Source organism: Oncorhynchus tshawytscha, linkage group LG15 (genome assembly GCF_018296145.1).
Source record: "Oncorhynchus tshawytscha isolate Ot180627B linkage group LG15, Otsh_v2.0, whole genome shotgun sequence".
NCBI classification, from domain to species: domain Eukaryota; kingdom Metazoa; phylum Chordata; class Actinopteri; order Salmoniformes; family Salmonidae; genus Oncorhynchus; species Oncorhynchus tshawytscha.
The window spans coordinates 26,757,722-26,778,551 of record NC_056443.1 but is presented as its reverse complement, the minus strand read 5'-3'; the positions used below and the strand labels follow the sequence as shown (position 1 = coordinate 26,778,551).

The 20,830-nt window shown below is 41.3% G+C and overlaps 1 protein-coding gene across 1 annotated transcript in view; it reads right to left on the bottom strand.

Moving 5' to 3' along the window:
* Nucleotides 1–1,727: 1,727 nt before the first annotated feature.
* LOC112214749 (protein Dok-7) overlaps nt 1,728–20,830 on the bottom strand; it is a 38,539-nt gene continuing 19,436 nt past the window's right edge. The window contains exons 7-12 of the mRNA XM_024373740.2: nt 19,694–20,481; nt 14,820–14,868; nt 12,842–12,924; nt 11,306–11,375; nt 6,982–7,158; nt 1,728–5,001 (exon numbers count right to left, since the gene is read on the bottom strand). Coding sequence (XP_024229508.1) covers nt 4,865–5,001; nt 6,982–7,158; nt 11,306–11,375; nt 12,842–12,924; nt 14,820–14,868; nt 19,694–20,481 — 1,304 coding nt within the window. The 3' untranslated portion in view covers nt 1,728–4,864. The remainder of the gene's footprint in view (nt 5,002–6,981; nt 7,159–11,305; nt 11,376–12,841; nt 12,925–14,819; nt 14,869–19,693; nt 20,482–20,830) is intronic.

Sequence of the window (20,830 nt, the reverse complement as noted above, 5' to 3'; positions counted from 1 at the left end):
AGGATAAAATTAGTCCCATGAGTGAACCAGTCAAACATCAAAACAATGTTATTTGTTATAAATACAATTTAATGAAAATAAGGCTTTTGAAAAAATACAGACATTGTTTTTAAAACTCTTTACATTGATCTGTGCACATATCTTCAAATGTATAATGTATGAGAAAACCAAGATGACTAGAATTAAAACAGGGGAAAGTATTTACAGATACTGGAGAAATATACAGTACCAGTCAAAAGTTTGGACACACCTACTCATTCAAAGGCTTTTCTTTACTTTTACTATTTTCTACATTGTAGAATAATAGTAAAGACATCAAAACTATGAAATAACACATGTGGAATCATGTAGTAACCAGTAGTTTAGATTATTTAAAGTAGCCACTCTTTGCCTTGATGACAGCTTTGCACATGCTTGGCATTCTCTCAACCAGCTTCCCCAGGAATGCCTTTTCTACAGTCTTGAAGGAGTTCCCACATATGCTGAGCACTTGTTGCCTGCTTTTCCTTCACTCTGCAGTACAACTCATCCCAAACCATCTCAATTGGTTTGAGGTCGAATGATTGTGGAAGCCAGGTTATCTGATGCAGCACTCAATCACTCTACTTCTTGGTCAAATAGCCCTTACACTGCAGTGAGGTGTGTTGGGTCATTGTCCTGTTGAAAAACAAATAATAGTCCCACTAAGCGCAAACCAGATGGGATGGCATATCGCTTAAGAATGCTGTGGTAGACATGCTGGTTAAGTGTGCCTTGAATTCTAAATAAATCACAGACAGTGTCACCAGCAAAACACCATCACACCTCCATGCTTCACGGTAGCAACCACACATCCAGAGATCATTCTCTCACCTACTCTGAGTCTCACAAAGACACAGCGGTTGAAAGCAAACATCTAAAATTTGGACTCATCAGAGAAGGACAGATTTCGACCAGTCTAATGTCTTGGGCCAAGCAAGTCTCTTCTTCTTATTGGTGTCATTTGATGAAACTTGAAAAGTTCTTGAAATTTTCCAGATTGACTGACCTTCATGTCTTAAAGTAATGTTGGACTGTCGTTTCTCTTTGCTTATTTGAGCTGTTCTTGCCATAAGAGGGAAATAAATTCCACAAATTAACTTTTCACAAGGCACACCTCATTTTTTAAATGTTTATTTTTTATTTTTTTAAGCTGGTTGAGAGAATGCCAAGAGAGTGCAAAGCTGTCATCAAGGCAAAGGGTGGCTACTTTGAAGAATCTCAAATATAAAATATATTTTGATTTGTTAAACACTTTTTTTTGTTAGTACATGATTTCCCCCAAAATCTAGGCAGAGAGCTTGGAAATTCAAACACCTGACCACAGATAAAATCATGTCTAATCACGATATAGCTACCGTAGCTTTGATTGGACTGATCATGTCAACATTGTACTTTCAAAAGCTTAGATAGCAAGCTTGCAGTCCTTCTCATATGAAGAGAAATTATAGATGAAACGTATCGGTGCTCATCGGCCATTGGACATAAACATTACTCATTGAGTGGAGGAATCTGTGTTTAATTTCAAGAGTTGCAAAGCAATCACTAGCCTGCTATTCAGTGGAGTTGGTGTGTGCACCATAAATTCAGAGAATGCCAGACTCTGATGACGAAGTTTGATGTCAAAATTTGCCCACGAAAGACCGCCGCACCACCTTCCTGTTCAAGTGAGTCCAAAAATGTATTGTATGCTGCTGCAAAAATGATGTAATATGCCAGGGAGATATGTATACTGTAGCCAAGAAATCATTACTAAGTGTATGTTGTGTAGTAAGCTGTTAGCTGTTGGTGGTGCACATGTAGCCAATAGCCTGTTTAAGAGAAATGCCATCATCGAATATTGTAAGAGCGTTCATTATCTGCTTATATGCCCCATTTATCTATCCTATGGTTCTGACTTGGTGTACAGGCTGAATATGGTAAAAACCGCCTATGTTCTGAATTATGTTGCTGTACATTTCAAAAGTGCTGAGTAAATTGTTTTATTGACTACATCCATCCTGACTCGCTCATTAATGTCCTAATCGAAATTACGGATCGCCTCCTATCCACTCATCGTCCCCTTATGCCATGGTTTGTACATCTCAAATGTCAGTAGAAACAACATTTGTTTAAGCAAAGGATTCACTCCATGGTGCTGTAAAGAAAGCTCTGCTGTTTGGACAACTTTATGTAGGCACTAACAGTTTGTGGGCACCTTATTGTATTGTTTTTTTCAATTTTGCTGGCATGCAAACAAACATTTTTGGGGGAGTTTTCCCCTCCCACCAGCATTTAGATTTAAAAAATGCCAGTGTATACTTGGCATGTAGGTTTCTCACTCATGGGTGGCACAAATTAGGATATGGGGGATGGGAATGGGTGGAGTATATGCAAATTAAATATAGGAGTATGACTATTGTTTAAAAACTGTAGTGTTTTTGAGGACACTGTAGTGTTTAGGCGTACATTACTGTTGTATTTACTTAAGTGTTTTTTTGCGGATAATTTTGGAGTATAGAATTCTACAGTATATTACAAAATTCTATAGTATGTACTACACATGATCGAGGGATGCTACAGGATGTGGCATTGTATTCTCCAGTATACTGCTAAATTATATAGTAAGTACTACAAATGAGCATGGGATACTACAGTGTGTAGTATAGTTACTATATAATTTTGTTGTATACTTGTGTTTACAATTATATTGGAAGCACTACACAATCGAAGGATACTACAGTGTGCAATATAGTATTCTACAGTATACTACAGTTTCCTACAGAATGATGTAGTAACTACTATGGTAGAATCTTTTCCTATCGGTGAAACTTTCAACAAACAGTAGGGAATACGGACAAGAAGCAATTTATATTCCTCTAAGGTAAAATATACAAAGGAACTCCTGTCTTAAATTATCTATTTCAAAAATGTATGTGTGCATAATGGGGGCCAAAGGCTCTTCTGAAAAACATTTCCGGGATATTGTTTTACATTTTTCATTTCTGCAAAGCTAAAAAAAAATCCTATGAATTTTCTTTCGACATGTTCTGAATTATTTATAGGGTGTGTGTTGCTAAAGCTCTGTCTGTCCCTCAGCAAAGCCACGTGAACCGTGAAAGCTGAAAAACAAATGGAGAGCACCTAGAAATGAACTCTACATATGTGGTCAACAGTGGGCAATTAGCCGCACTCAAGCCAACCAAAGTTCATTTAGACAACACAGAACAATAACAAGCCTGGGCTGAGTCATCAGAAGCCATTAATGAGGATTTAATTGTGTTGTTCTCATCGGTATACAAAGACCGCCGCAGCTTCTATGCCCACTTTGTTGCATTAGCTTCACAAAGTTTCTAAAAAGCGTGGTGAGCATTCTGAATGAGTAAGACTGCATGTAATGTACAGGACAAATAGAGACTGATTATCCATTATCTTCCCGGCCCTGTGCTGAACTAGCCTCTATCAAAAGGCCTCAATCAAGTCTTTCGTACAACTAACCGCTGTAGAATTAATACAATGATAATCAGATAGGAGTTATGGAAGGGGACGCTCTTCATTTTTTTCTTCATCATCTCCCTCATCTTCCCCAAATGAGATTCTAATCGTATTGTATCAGATTAGGGGTGGCACTGGTAAGACTGTGAAAAACCCACTGCTCGTCTGGGTAATGACTCCCCCTAAGACTGGCACTTTCAGCCCCCCACTCCACCCAAGTCTGCCCGGGCTGTGACAGTGACATAATGCCTTCTAATGAGATTTCTGAATATACAAAAGCCTTGTTCACACTGCAGGCCTTATTGCTCAAATCAGTTGTGTTTTTCAAATCCGTTCTGGACTACTGAATGTCCAAACAGCAAGTTACAAGTGACAAAATCGGATTAGTGTGTTCTGACACCATTTGCTGACAAAGCTATGCTAGTAGTAATGACAGATGTGTGTGCGGTGTTGTAGGCTGATTGGTGGTGGTGCTTGTGCATCCGATCCCTCAGAATTTAGGTAGCAAGATAAGGTGGCAACAATGCCTGTCATGGACATTTCCCAGTTGCTTTGAATGTTCAAAATCATAGTGTAAGAACACTTTTAAAATGATCCAATCTATTTTGGCTAGTTAGCTAGGTAGCTGTTTAGCTTTCTAGCACATTCACTCTTTTGTTGGTAAACAATTAACAAGCTAGTTAGCTACCGCATGTTCACGTCAAACTGCCAACAGAGCAGCTAGCAAGCAACAAGATATGCCGAATAACAGTCTAAAAACCCCTTGAGGGCACATAATTCAGATTTGACCATTTAGCCACAATTTACATGGCCAGGAATCAGATTTGTATCTCTTCAAACCACCTAAGAATGTGGTTTGAAATGTAGGTTGAAATGTCCGATTACATGTGCTTTTGAACTGGTCAGTCTGCAGGAAAAAGAGCAGATGCAAATCAGAAATGCAAATAAATAGGATTTGAGTCACTTTAAACTGCCAATGTGAACACAGCTAAAGAGAGCCTTGATTGAAATGTTCCCTTCCATCCAAGCAGCAACTTCATTTTTTCCCCTTAGAGTCTGATTTCATGTTGCTTTTGTGATGATTGTGGAGCGTCAGTGCTGTAGGCCTACTGTTGGTATAATTCACACTGAGGGCAGAAGGCGTGATTCTTGGGGTTAGCCTTCCCCGGAAGAGCCCAGTAATTGGGACAAAATTCAATGGAAGCTGTCAACAATCGGTGTTAAAGATATCAAATCTGGCAGATCTCAGAGGAGTTTGACATCACGGCAACTTGAGGCTTCCCAGGAAATCCATGTTTCTGGTGAATTCTATACAACAGCCTAGTCTAGGCCAGTCATATGCCCTGTGGAGGTCAAGATTGGAGTTGGGATGTCACTGTGGTACTACCCTCCTCCTCTGCTCCAGGGTGTGAAGACCCTCCTCTCTCCCCAAGGCATGCTGGGTACCCGTTTTGTGGGCGGCATCCGTAGCAGTGATGTCAATCAGGGCATATTTAGAGGAACTTTTCCCTGTAGAGTGAAGAAACACCAGACAGTCCATGAGATCAGTAATATTGTTGACCCTCCGTTCAGGACATCGTGCATAAAAATAGAATGAACACGGTAGGGAGGTTTATTTAAAAACAATGAGTGATCACTCTTGTGTACGGTTACCATTCAAATGAGAGAACAGCAATATATTCCTGTCCTTGAGCTACAGAGGAAGCAATGAGATTGACTTCAAGATTGCTTCAGCTATGCATTCTCCAGGCGATCTCATAAAGTGGACAAATCCTTACACACATGCTCGCACGCACACACACACACACACACACACACACGTCAACACACTCTGGGAAGATGACCACATTAGAGCAAGAGACTTCACCATGGTATTCCGAACGCCCTATGACCTTCTGACGCGGCTAAACTGGAACGCCGCTCCTCCAAGTGATATATAGATGATGGCACACACCGGGACGGAAATCCTCTCGCTGACATTGGAAATGAACCTTTCTCGCATTGAGCAAGACTGTCCCTCATATTCCCGGAGAGTAATGACGTTAATGGTTGACTTTTCTGCCGATTAGACCATGCTGATGACGGTGGCTCAGTTGTCACTCGGAAAGATCGGGAGCAATCTCCAACTAATGGAGAAATAGAAATAGGGGATTATCATTTACCAAGAGTCTCTCAAGTTTTATTGGAATCGATACGCCAGTGGTCGCAAGCTACCCTGTCCCTCTTCACCATCCTGTAGTTCTGAGCGATTAGCGCTTTTTGAGGTCGGTTCGGTCGGTTCAGTTTATTATAGTACATTTTTGATTTAGGTTTCGAAGATTTTTCAAACACTAAATACATGATGAAATAAAGACGGTAAAATTATTTTAGAGCTTTTCAATTAAAATTCCATAGCCAAAAATTGTGATCATTGTGATCATAAAATTTGCAAAAGATTGAAAATATTCCATTGCCTATCTCAGGTCCACATTGGGTAGAAAAATAGGAAACGACTATGAAATAATACAATACTTCAGTTGTGTATATTAATTCGTTTTTATTTACTGACTTTAATATTTTTCGTTCCTTAAAGTAATCCTCTTCTCTCTGCTCAGGCAGTAGCAGCCAGCCAGATAGACAACCTACATTATCTCTGTGTTCCCCATACTGTACTGTCTTTAGTCATCCTATTTATCTAGACTAGCCTGCCGAAGTATTCTGCAGAGCTGTCTCACAAATTATTTAACTAGTTCTTCAAAGTAGATAAGGCATACTTTCACAAACTGTCTCTTTCCTTCTCATAGTTGTATTATGCACATTCCTCGCTCTCATGTGGTCTATGTGTATCTAACTTCATTTAGCAGGTGAAAAAGTCTCTGTCCGAGCTGGCGCAATGAATTATGGTCATTGTAGTTAATTACTACATTTCTGCACTGAACTAGGTTGAATATTTGCCTATGAAAACTACAACTCCCTTCAGCCCAGCATCCCACATAGTTCTTGATGTCGGTCAGTTGTTTAATTACCGGGAAAAAATGTACATTTTGGTTCATCCCTCAGCACTACTATTCTTTCGTTTTGCGTGCAACCAAGAAATCTGAAATACAAATGGTCACACTTGAGTCTTGTGCTCACGCAAGAAATATATTGTATGCCACTTGATAGTCTTTGATCACAATAATACCTTCAATATACAGTGTACAGTCCTGTATGTCACAGGAGGCTGCTGAGCGGAGGTTAGTTCATAATAATGGTTGGAATGGCGTGAAGGGAATGGTATCAAACACATGGAAACCATATGTTTGATACCATTCCATTTAATCCGTTCCAGCCATTACTATGAGCCTGTCCTCCCCAATTAGCCATGTACAATAGTGCACTTCAAGGTGCACATAATTTCAATTGGCTATAGAAAAATTCATAGGAAGACAGAAGACATTGAAATCACAGAAGTGCGGACCACCAGAGACCCATAAAAGACAGGTTGTTATTGAGAAAATGGGCTCTTACTCTGTCCTTGAAGGTGTTGGCCAGTCCCCCTGACCCCAGCATGCTCCTGATGCTCCAGCTCCATGTAGTTCAGCTGTTTCTTAGACATGGGGCTGATTGGAATATTGACGTATGTCACACCATCACCGCGGGGTCTTTCTGGAGCCACCATGTCTGGCGGAAACACAAACTTGGCCCCTGCCAATAGAGAAATACCAGGGTGTTATTCACAGATCGTTCTAGAGGCCAAATGAGGCTGACTTATCAGCAGGCACAGGTGATGCATACCTAAAAAAAATATGAATCTGAACCACACGAGTGTTATTTCCAGAATGAACTTCTCTACACTCTACCATATTCTCAATATTAGTGACCTACTGGTGGCCATTTTGTGGCACTTAACATGCTGCTGTGAGTTTCTGTTGGTGTCTCCATCAGGGCAAAGCAATGGTCTCATAGAAAAATCTAGTCCTTGATAGGACCTACAAAAGTTATTAGCAAATGTGTGCAACTGAACCTACTATACAGATGCCGTATCTTAATTTGATCATCCTGTTGTTACAGGAATTTTCCTGCCCCGCAGGAAATGCAAACTTGTAGTGTATTCAAGGTTTAAAAAGGTTTGTGAAGTTTGTAATTTCCACTTAAATATTTCAGACTTGGTTTCCCCTAACGAAAAATGTATCAACCCCTACAAAAAAATGTTAATTGATTATAATCCACATTACAATTCAAATGTACTGTTGCTTCAGGATTATTTTCCTGCTGTAGCAAACTGGCACAAATTAAGATATGGTATCTGTACATACCCAGGACTAAAGTTATTATTTATTGCTGAACGGTTGAAATAGTGGGGAAAGTACATCTTAAAACAACCAAAAGGTGTGTATTGTATCAGTTTTAACAGTCTTTCCTGTCAAACACAGAAATTAGACTAATACAGCAAGTCAATTTGTTCCACCCACATGCTTTGCACCTGCTCTCAGATAGTGTAGAGAGACAAGAGAAGGAAGTCCCCAAAGAGCTTTGCCTGTCATAAAGCTGAAAGCCATTCAGGGTAAAGAGAGGAATACATTACTGGGTGGTTGACTGCCATTGACCTCAATGTCTTATTCCTACAATGGTATAGACCATAGTTAAAATATGTACATTTCAGAGTAGTCGCTTTTTATCAGCTACAGTAGATGCCATCGCTTTTCATAACCTGATCCATTACGGCGTTCCCGGCCTTGAATTAAATAACGTATACAACTACAACCTACAAATAGGGATTTGTGAAGGATCTGATTCAAGGGCTGTAACAGAATTTGGTGTTCAACTTTTAGATAGCGATGTAAATCATTACTGCTCACGTAATCTTTTAAATGCTTCATTAAAATCTCTTAAACTGCAGTAAGATGTTACTACATCTTCTATTGTAACCTGTGTATCTGCTATCACCAACGGCACGATGCAAAACACTGGACGCAGCTGTTCTTGAGTAAACATTGTTAAATCACATTCATCTTTCTAGGTCAGTGCATCTACTCCCTATAGCCAGGGGCCATTATCTGGAAGAGCAAACACTGCATTAAAGGCCCTTTCTATATAAAACAGTTATGGTGGTCGTCTTACTGTGAAAACAGTGGGATAGCAAAACCGATACCGCTTTACACAGATAGTTCTAAACAGACCATGGGAGGATTTACGTCACTTTTTCCTGTAAAGTCAGCTAGCTTGATTTAGGATCAAAAAGCACCAGATACTGTACAAATGTTTCACAAATACAACTATAGGATAAAACGTTCTCCCTATTAGTACACACAGTTTTTGACACAAGCCTCTGTTTCATTTAGCTTCTCTCAAGAGAGTCAAACTACAGTATCCCTCATACATACTGATACAGTACATAAAACGCAACGTTAGTGGACTAGCGTTCTGTACATCAAGCTGCCTCACGCTAGAGAAGCAGGAGCTAGGCTCCTGCCCTATGGGCTACACTGGCTCGGAAAAGGCTACCTACTTCTACAGCGATTCCATTCCTTCATTCCATTTCAATCCTTCAAAATGGCGGCATTGGCACCCTAACCAGCTGAGCACCAACAGTGTCAGGGCAATATTTCTCCAGAGTAATTGAGAAGCAATTCGAGACTGGCAGTCTCTCTGCGGGTCTTTCCTTTGGTATCGTCTGAGAGTACTGATGCCTAATTGATCAGACATTAACCATCCCTTGCAATCACAGCAGGCCGTAATGGCAGCCCATTACGACAGTGGGCATGCACACAGCTTCAGAAGCCGGGATCTTTTATCCTCCGTTCACACAGAGTAAGCCCAGCAGGGGGGCAGCCATTTTGGCCGACAGCTCTTTGTGGTGCAGCACCGCTCTGTGGATTCTCTTTGGAAGGTCGGCTGCTTTGGCTTGTAGAACAGAGTGCCAATGGTCTGTGCCAATTGTCTAAGCAGGGGCTCTATGCTGCTACTCTAGCTTTATGTTGTACTCTGGTGGGTAGGAATTTGTTTTATCAAGCCCAGTTGAGAGGTTATTTTGTCACTGAAGTTCTGTGAAATTTTAGAAGTAAGTTTATTTTTAATAAGGAGCTGAAGGTAGCCAGTTTTGAAAAGTTCAGGGAATTTTTTGGCACAGGTTGTTGGACATTTAAAAAAGTACAGTCGCTAGAGAGCTGATTCTTTTGTAAGGTAAACAGTGTCCCCAATACTCATGACCGAAGACCTGTCCTAGAGAGTTCCAGCAAGCCTGAGGGGCACTAACTACTAACTAATGTTATGGCTTCAACAGGAGGAGGGTGGCAAGGTGACACGGGAACTGAAGCCAAGTGTGGGAGGAAAATGGTGGTGGAATGAGTGATGGGTGTGGTGCCACTGTGTGACAGCGGTGAGGAGAGTTCCAGAACAGGTGTGTAAAGGACTGAGGGGACGTGGGAGTGGGCGGCCTAAGTGACCCTGATGACTGTCCCTTCACCTCACATCATGGCCAACACTCTGTCATGTGCACTTCACTGCCTGGACATCCTTTGCGGAAACGCTGTGTGCCGACAGTACAACAGTAGAGTGAGTGTTCTTCTCACACCTGTAACAAAAATGTGTGCTCCTTATGCAACATGAGTTACATAAATACAAAGGCAGGATGAAGCGCTCAGACATTTTCAAACACACAGAGGTGACAATAGACATGGAAGCAGAGACAGAAGCCTGAGAAGTGTACAGCATGTAAAACAACAGGACAAAACACATTTTTACTCACTGTACTGTACAATACTTCAATTGAGTTGGCGGCGGAAAAAGCTAGTTTGACACAGGCACTACTGTTCTGTAATACTATTTATCAGACGTTAGTTATGGCCAGAGCTATACATTTAGAGAATTAGGCCAACGTTTAGAATGTTGAATACTGTTCTAATTCGAGACATTTAGTTATGTAGCATTGTTGCCTATGCAATGTTAATGGGGAGAAAACATGGCTGCTATAGAATGTTGAAATGTGATGTAAATGCATCATAATGCAGAAACCGCATAAGCCCAACTCTCTAAATACACTGCTCAGGTTAAGGCACGCTAGGTGTTCTAAAGTGTACACCTCGTCAAATGAAGTGTTCCCTGTCAGGCGCTAGTCTATTACCTTTGCTCAATCTCACAGAGCACTCCAGGTGTCACAGACCTGTCTGTACCTCTTCTTCGCCCTCTCTGACCCCTACATCTGGTGCTTGTCTCAATCCAACAGGATACTGTTTGTCTGTCTGTCTGCCATTCCAGACGGTCAATATGTCATTCCACACACTCTGAGCAGCAGGTGATAACTCATCAAATGATCCACTTTAATGGAGAGAGAGCACAGGAACTTCGGCGAGAAATTGAAAGGTGAAGTTCAGCTAAAAACTTGCCTGCGATTGACAACTGAGAATTAAGAAGTTACCTCAGTTGACCTGAGAAGTCGAAAGCCTAGAAGCGAAACCCCAAATTTTCTGTTGAGGAAGATAAACAAAAATAAACTGCCCATCAGTCAGAGGCACATTAAGGGCAGCCTTTCTAGATTTAAAATAAAATAATAATTTCACCTTTATTTAACCAGGTAGGCCAGTTGAGAACAAGTTCTAATTTACAACTGCGACATGGCCAAGATAAAACAAAGCAGTGCGACAAAAACAACAACACAGACTTACACGTAGGATAAAACAAAAGTACAGTCAATAACAATCGAAAAATCTATATACAGTATGTGCAATGTTTTGACTGGCTCAGTATTCAGACAAAAAAAACTAACATAAATGACAAACCTCATTATCTTGCTCTCTCCACGCTCATTTTCGGCTATTGTGGAACAGAACACTGGAATATTAAATGCACTCACCTTCAGTCTCAGGAAGGAACCGTTGTTGTCCACAACTGCCCACCAGCTCATACTTGCTTTTCTCCTCTGGCTGAAAGACACAGTACACAATAAGTAACATGCTTGTTTAGAAGGGGGGGGTTTACATCAAACGAAGTCAAGCCTGAGGCTGTAGTTAATTACAAAGAATTCAGTCCAACTTCAATAAAAAAAATATATTTCAACACCAGACTAAAACCCAGACTTAAAGATAATCTCTACTCAACAGTTCACGGGAGTCACTCAAGTTAGATTTAGAATTGACTAATTGGAGTGTACTGAAATCTTACAGGCTTGTCTACTTAAGCTGAAAGGGGCATGTAGCTTGAAGTGTCTCTTGTTCTTATTGAGGCTTATTCATGCCTTTTCTTCTGAGACCATTGTTCTGGGGGTTTTGCTACAGTCTTTGGTGTGAAAACATGATGGAAAAGTGCAGCCTCAATGCTTCCTGTCAGACTGAAGCGTAAGAGATCCTGACTTAGGTAGTAAAGCTCTTACACAATGTGTTCTGTCTGTTCTGCTCCACAGCTGCCAAACAGTGTGTTACACTGACTTGCTTGGCACACCCACATAATCCTCCCCAAAATAACTGCCACTTTATTCTAATGAACTGTTCTTAAAGATGCACTCTCAAACTTTTGTATAATTTCAGCCAGTAAATTTGAAAGTGGCTCTCACGATCCAAAATGGGTCACTGTTTTCTTGTGTACTACATCATCCAACTGTGTACTACATCATCCAACCGTGTACTACATAAATACAACTGTGTACTACATAAATACAACTGTGTACTACATAAATACAACTGTGTACTACATAAATACAACTGTGTACTACATAAATACAACTGTGTACTACATTATCCAACTGTGTACTACATAAATACAACTGTGTACTACATAAATACAACCGTGTACTACATAAATACAACTGTGTACTACATCATCCAACCGTGTACTACATAAATACAACTGTGTACTACATAAATACAACTGTGTACTACATAAATACAACTGTGTACTACATAATCCATTTTGTGTGATATGTTACAAATGTAGCAATTTGTATATCATACGAATTTTGCAATTTGTGCAATATGTTACACATCTCTTGTGCTTAAGATCCCAGAGTGCATCTTTAAGATGAGAAGGACTGTCACTTAAGACCACCATTGTGTATAAGAGCAGTACTGACACATCACATAAACATTGTTGACATTCATCAATGTTTGTTACACTCATGTTAAATACTAGGGTCACAAAGAAATGGCAGACTGCAAATGTCTGGATAAATTATGAAAAATATATAAACAACCCAAAGTGTTCTAAGTAACTATGCAATATCTTGTAATCTTTGCTGTTACTTTCTCAAAAAATTAAGTATTTCCCTTTTTTTCCATAGGCATTTGGCCTCACAGGTGTTTCCTTTTTAGTTTGGACCATAGTAATAAAAACAATTGAAGCATGTGAGTGTGATGATCGTAAGAGGAGTGAGGAATCCCATTCATAAACCTCCTACCTCTGAACTCTTCTCCAACGCCCAGCTATCCATGGTATCATACTCAACTTTGCTCCTCTCCTCCTTACTTTTCAGCTTCTTGTCTGGTGGCAAGAGGAAAATAAAGTGTGTTTGAGATGTGCAACAACACATCAGACTCCTATTACAATGCAGTAAAGCCTGTGAGAAAAATATCCCTATATCAGGTTTTCCTTTTTGTCTACTATAGATGTAGGATCTTAATTTGAGCCAGTTTGCTACAGCTGGAAAATAATCCTGCAGCAACAGGAAATGTGAATTATTACATGCATTATAATTAATTTACATTTTTGTAGGGGTTGATACATTTTTCGTAAGGGAAAATCAAGTCTGAAAATTCAAAGTGGAAATTACAAACTTCAGTAGCCTTTTTAAACCTCAAATGTACAACTTTTACACTACGCTTTTTACATTTCCAAATTAAGATCCTATATCTATACATGCTGTGTACTAATGCAGTCAAAGAAGTGGTGTCTCTTGGTGCCCAAACATGTAACCTGTCTGATCCTAGGATAAGAAACGACGATTGCAGGGGATTGATTAATCAACGTCTTACAAGACCGCAACATGTCAGAGGACAGGATATACTTTAGCATTACATTGTCTGGAGCTCCCTAGTGTGGTTGGGATAAGTGCTGTATTACTCATGGGGATGGCTCTGTTACGAGCACAGCAGCCAACACAGTGGCCCTGATGTAATTTCCAGTACAAATGGAAACCTCCACAAAACCACATTGTCTAAATAACAGTCAACGTAATGCTATACAATCTGGGGTCATGCTGAACAAATATGACAATGGTCTATTTAGTTAGTCATTTTCTTGTTTACCATCACAGTAATGTAAAATTATATTCCTTCTTATAACATTCTGTTTCATCCTGAAGCAACTGGTTGAGATTCTCTGCATCTCTCCCAACCATCTAAGCAGCTCAATCGCAAAATCAATGCAGCATGAAGAAACATAGAGAGGCATCGACAGCTTGACAAAGGGAGGAGAAATAGTCCAGGAAATACAGAAAAGAAAAGATCTTAGTCAAGGAGAACAGGGAAAGAAGTGAATAAACAAGAGGGAGGAATCCATGAAGGAAGAGGCAGGCTTTGTCTGTTAGCATGGAGTTCAGTCAATAAAGAGTGGAGGAAATCGGAAGGGGAGCGCTCTCTTACCTTCAACGGAACTGAATGACCTTTGACCTCCACACATGGAAGGCCTCCATCTTGTAATTTAGGGTACAGCAGTTGCACTTCAATGGGCTTCTCGTCTTTAGGTGTCCCTTTACAGTCCACACCGTTCTCCAAGCAAGGCTCAGAGGGTAGTGGCTGTCCAAAACATACACCACTGTGGTGAATCTGACCAACCTATAGGACAACGCTGTTCCCGGGCAATGCTGGTGTCACCCTAGTGGGCGAATAGCACTCCTCCCCGTTCTTGCACTTGAAGCAGTTTTCGTAAAATGATAGTCCCCTTGTCTCCCCCCTTGTGGCCTTGTCAAGCCGAGTTCAGATCACGCAAAGGTCTGCAGGTGGTAAGGTTTCTTGGGATGTAAGCTCACGTCCCAAAGCAGAGGCCGTTGACTCATACAGATTCTGTGTGTTTGTCTTTTTACATGGTTCTCCGGTTGTGCCGTGGGAGCCTAATAGCTCAGCTGAGAGCTGCTGGTTTCTCATTCATCCTCTTCAGCTTCTCAGAGCTGCGATTGGTCACTGAGGCAGGTGAGGGCGTGGTCTCGATAACCTCAGTCCAAAGGTTCTGTGCTTGCAGCTCAACGTATATCTAGTTATACAGGTTCTGCACATCGGTTTAATAATTCATGGGATTCATTAATAAGAACAAATTACTTATCTAAACATGCTGCAAAATAAACAAGTCTGAAAATAAATTCATGCTTGGACAGGGATATTAAAGGCATATAATAGCATCGATGTGCATACACACGCACACAGCCAGTGGAACAGACTTACCTGGTATGGCTGGCACTGCCGAGCCCACTGTGTAGGAGAGCGGGTTCCCCTGTGAGAAAATAAGGAAAGAGAACATCTTCAATAATTCAGACTAGATGAAAAAGTTCCTTTCACACAATATTTTCTCTTTTTGTGCCAGCCTTTCAACTAATATAACTAGGGCATTGTCTTTATGTAAAAACATGAAAGCCACTATGGCTTGCTCACATAGAGTTACAATGACTTATTGAAACCTAAGGGCGCTTAATGGTCTTTGTTTTCCTAGCTGAGGTTGAGTATCACAACGATGTTGATAGATGTGCACTCACACAATGCTTTATCCAATAGGACCGGTGCTGGGCAGCTAACAGAGGAATTATTGTACTGTAAGGCTGGACCTTTACGGCACTCATAGGGAATATCTTTCAAAGTGACCGAAGACTACACTAAAGACAAGTCAGAGGAATCAACAGAATTATCCCTTTTTGTTTTCTTCAAAGGTCATCAAAAATTAACCTTGATAAAGCAATATGGGATTATTAATATCTAAATGCACCACCAGCCGAGGGAGCTCTAGGTTTAAAATATCAATAAAGTCACATATTGTATAACATGAACATCATTTGAAGTTGTTTCATCAGAGAGTGAAAAACAGACTTCCTTCGATGAAAGAAGAGCAATTTGGTTTAAGATGTTTGAAATTCTTATGGTCAGAATTTTTTTTAGACCATAATTCTATCCTCCTGATTCTTGCTTACTAGTAAAAACTAAAGAAGGAAGTAGCAGTGCTTCACTAAATGAGCTAAATGCCTTTTATGAGCTAAATGCCTTTTATGCTCGCATCGAGGCAAGCAACACTGAAGCATGCATGAGAGCACCAGCTGTTCCAGACGACTGTGTAATCATGCTCTCCGTAGCCGATGTAAGCAAGACCTTTAAACAGGTCAACATTCACAAGGCCAAGGGCCAGATGGATTACCAGGATGTGTACTCAAAGCATGCACGGATCAACTAGCAAGTGTCTTCACTGACATTTTCAACGCCGACCGAGTCTGTAATACCTACATGTTTCAAACAGACCATCATAGTCCCCGTGCCCAAGAAAGCGAAAGTAATCTGCCTAAATGATTACCATCCTGTAGCACTCACGTTGGCTGCCATTAAGGGCTTTGAAAGGCTGGTCATGGCTCACATCAACACCATTATCCCGGAAACACTAGACCCATCCAATTTGCGTACTACCCCAACAGATCCACAGATGATGCAATCGCAATCGCACTCCACACTGTCCTTTTCCACCTGGACAAAAGGAAAACCTATGGGAGAATGCTGCAAATTGACTACAGCTCAGCGTTCAACACCAAAGTACCCACAAATCTCATCACTAAGCTAAGGACCCTGGGACTAAACAAATCCCTCTGCAACTGGATTCTGGACTTCCTGACGGGCTGCCCCCAGGTGGTAAGGGTAGGCAACAATATATCTGCCACACTGATCCTCAACACTGGGGCCCCTCTGGGGTGCGTGCTTAGTCCACCTCCTGTACTCCCTGTTCACCTACGACTGCGTGGCCAAGCACAACTCCAAAATCATCATTAAGTTTGCTGACGACACAACAGTGGTAGGCCTGATCACCAACAATGATGAGACAGCCTATAGGGAGGAGGTCAGCGACCTGGCAGTGTGGTGCCTGGACAACAACCTCTCCCTCAATGTGAGCAAGACAAAGGAGGGTCAAACAGGCCCCCATTAACATAGATGGGGCTGAAGACAAAGGAGTTGGGGCTGAAGTGGAGCGGGTCAAGAGTTTCAATTTCCTTGGTGTCCACATCACCAACGAACTGTCATGGTCCAAACACACCAAGACAGTTGTGAAGAGGGCACGACAACACCTTTTCCCCATCAGGAGACTGAAAAGATTTGTCATGGGTCCTCAGATCCTCAAAAAGTTATACAGCTGCACCATTGAGAGAATCCTGGCCGGTTGCATCACTGCCTGGTATGGCAACTGCTCAGCATCTGACCGTAAGGCGCTACAGAGGGTAGTGCGTACGGCCCAGTACATCACTGGGGCCCAGCTTCGTGCCATCCAGGACCTATATACTAGGCGGTGTCAGAGGAAGCCCCAAAGAATTGTCAAAGACTCCAGTCACCTAAGTCATAGACTGTTCTCTCTGCTACCTCAAAGCAAGCGGTACCAGAGAACCAAGTCTAGGACTAAAAGGCTCCTTAATAGCTTCTACCCCCGAGCCAGAAAATTGCAGATCAATTAATCAAATAGCCACCCGGACTATATACATTGACCCCCCCTTTGTTTGTACACTGCTGCTACTCGCTGTTTATCATCTATGCATAGTCACTTTACATATTACCTCGACTAACATGTACCCCCGCACATTGACTCGGTACTGGTACCCCCTGTGCATAGCCTCGTTATTGTTATGTAATTTTCTTGTGTCACTTTTTGATTTGATTAGATTGTTTTACTTTAGTTTATTTAGTAAATATTTTCTTAACTCTATTTCTTGAACTGCATTGGTTAAGGGCTTGTAAGTATGCATTTCACGGTAAGGTCTACACCTGTTGTATTTGGCGCATGAGACAAATAACATTTATTTGATTTAATATAATCAAAAGCACTGCTTAATAAAATAGGTATATTTTTTGATTAACAAAAAATCAGCTATTCTATTTGACTGACAATTCTTTTGAAAATATTTTTTATCTAATCAAGAGTCTCATGCTCTGTGTATGAATAATACCTCTTTCAAAGTATATAAGCATGCAGTTTTACATTGTAAATCACTTGTAAATTAGATTATTAAAAGATCAAATTGAAGGGTTATCGTTTCTTGTGGTTCCATAACAAGCCAAGAAAGCAGAAGAAAACAAAGTTTGTAAAAAGAAAATAAGTAAAAATCAATTCCCTGCACTTGGATGACCTCAAAGTGAGAGAAGATGGTCAATACAGCCGTTTTTATCTCAACATGAAATCATTTCTGGGTAACAATTAAGTACCTTACTGTGATTGTTTTCAATTAAAACTGTCAAAAATAAACAAAAATAGCTCCTTAGCAAAGAGCAATTTCTCAAGCAAGAATTTTGCTTGGATTGTGTCTGGGAGTAGTCTAAATGGGTAGGGGAAAACGGAAAACTAGCTGTTATTGGCAGAACGGTTTGGTACCCTCTTTCTTATTGGTCTATTAACTAATTTACCGTCTGGTGATGTCACCAGGCAGGCTAAAACGCCATCCCACCAAAAACAAGCTGACATTTCAGGTCTTCAAACAGCTCTTACATTAAAAGCGTATTATCATCCAGGCTCATAGTGTGGAAATGTATATAAAACACAGGTAAATAACGTTTTTGACTACACTGGGCCTTTAGAAAGCCCAAGACAACCCAGAATGGTAGTACAAACTCAAGATGGAGGCCCATTTAGAAGAGCAGTAACTCTTGTGACACAGATGCTCTTATAAACACACTTTCTACAGAGATGGAGGTGTTTAATCGACCATGAACAACATCTACACACAGAAGAGCATTTCCTGACCTTATTGAGTGAGAGGACAGCTGATATCTCAAATGCCTAGTAGAGTCAGTGTTGGGGAAGCTACTCTGAAAATATAGTTTACCAAGCTACCTACTCCTTCACACTGTAAGAAGTTACGCTACACTAAATTACACTTAAGAAAAATATAGTTGACTAAAGTTACTTTGAAAAAGTAGTTTACTACATCCAAACTACTTTGTAAAAAATGATCATATCTAAATCTGAAATGTCATAGACTACAAATTGCAGGAACAGATTGCTCTGGAGTCAGATGTTAACAGAATGTGTGACTTTATCTATTAAACACAGAAAGTGAGAACTAGGCATACAAATAGTGTTTCAAGTGACAAGTAGGCAGGTCTGATGTTGAAAAAGAAAGGAAATTATTGCCTATGTCACCTATGTATTATTTTCTTAGTAGTGTATAGTTCAGTAGTTTGCTAAACCGCTACATGGCTAAAAAGTTGAAAACACTACCAAGATTGGAATTTAGTTCAACTACCACCAAGCAACTGCAAAATGCAATTCAATTACTAGTTGAACTACATGTAGTTTACTACTCCCCAACACTGAGTAGAGTGCAGAGAGACAGACAGACAGACAGACAGACAGACAGACAGACAGACAGACAGACAGACAGACAGACAGACAGACAGACAGACAGACAGACAGACAGACAGACAGACAGACAGACAGACAGACAGACAGACAGACAGACAGACAGACAGACAGACAGACAGACAACAGACAGACAGACAGACAGACAGACAGACAGACAGACAGACAGACAGACAGACAGACAGACAGACAGACAGACAGACAGGCAGCAAGATTATTAATGTTCCAACACCAATTGCTGTGAGATAGATTTCACACAAAGGGACGCATTGACAACTATAGCCAGCAACAGATGATACCAAGATGACAAGGGTTTACTCACAGTCGAACAAGCTGTTATAAAGTGAAGTCTAATCAAAAGCAGCTGACAGTATTTTTGTACTTTGGTAGTTGGTACTCATGAGAAAAACAAAGCAACTCTGAAGAAACTAAACATTTTGGCACATTCTGGCACATTTTGTCAATTTGATGATAATAAAAGTGAGACGAACCAGTGGAATACAGTCAATTGGATTAAGATAAACATGTTTTTCTTCTTTAACACTTTTCATCCATAGATTAATAAAAGTGACCAGGGGAGCATCTCAAATGTATTTCCTTGATTCCTTGTGTCCTCTCAAAACACATTGGAGTAGAGGATCCTAAGTTTCTCCAATAGGTTTTGAGAAGGAAGCGAGGAGAGAGGACACAAGGAATAAAGAAGATTCACCCCAGCTCTCTGTACCTTGAATCCTCCACAGGTGGGGCAGATAGTGAGGAGGGTTTTGGAGGCAGTGGGTTGGGAACTACTGCAGACCTGACAGGACTCTGGGTGTTGACTGTCACTAGGGGGCGCCACCCTTCTTTTGCTCTCCTCAGAGTGGCTCTGCAGGAGCTCTGTGGTGGAGCGCCTGGCAACATTGTCCGAGAGACCCCCGAGAGGAGCATCTTTCCCCCCCTGTGATGACTCACATAATGGGGGTGAACTGGCCACCTGGTCCATAGGTGTTGTGGAGATATCCTGCCCCCTGGCCCCTCCTGTTCCCCCCTGCAGTAGAGTTCGGGGGGTGTCATAGATGTACCTCAGTGAGGTGGGTACCTGGTACTCATGTCCTGGTGCATTGGGACAGGTACAGGGGGCCAGGTCTAGAGACAGGTGAGGGGGCAGGCTAAGCAGGGAGCCATAGTCCAGGCTACCCACGTAGGAGGAGAAACTCCCAGAGTACGAGGAGTGGCTTCCTGTGGCGATGCCGCTGTCGGACGAGCTCTGGCGACCAATCTCCTGCAGCTGCCGGGACCGAGGGGTCTTGGCTACTACACGGGCTCCACCCACCAGGCTGGTGGACGGTTTTTCCTTGGCCTGTAACTGGCCAATGATGGTCTCTGTGCGGGTAGAGCTTGTTGTGACAGGCTCAGTCCAAATGGCCAGCCGGCTGCCGACGATGGAGTCTGATTGGCTGGTGTCGGAGGTGTGAGAGGAGCCTGATATGCTGCAGATGTCTCCCGCCACAGACAGACCATATGTGGAGGAAGCTGCCAAAACAACATAAGAAAACACATTATTTAGTCTTTAAAAACAAAACTATTACTTATATACCGTATCTACACAACACATTGAGGCACTACATCAATAAAACATATCAGGAAATGCATCATTTTCCATGGATTAGTCATGGAGAATAATAACACTAACACTAGTACACGTTACATATTTTAGAGTGGCGGTACTTCCTGAAGTTTGTTTAAAGTGAAAGGAAGTGAGGTCTGTTTATGAAACTAAAGGTTGGTGTTTTCCTAGTGTTGTCGAGGGAAGATAAATGGTGGAGTGGCAGTGGAGGCTGGTGGAGATATTAAATTGGAGGACGGGCTCATTGTAATGGCT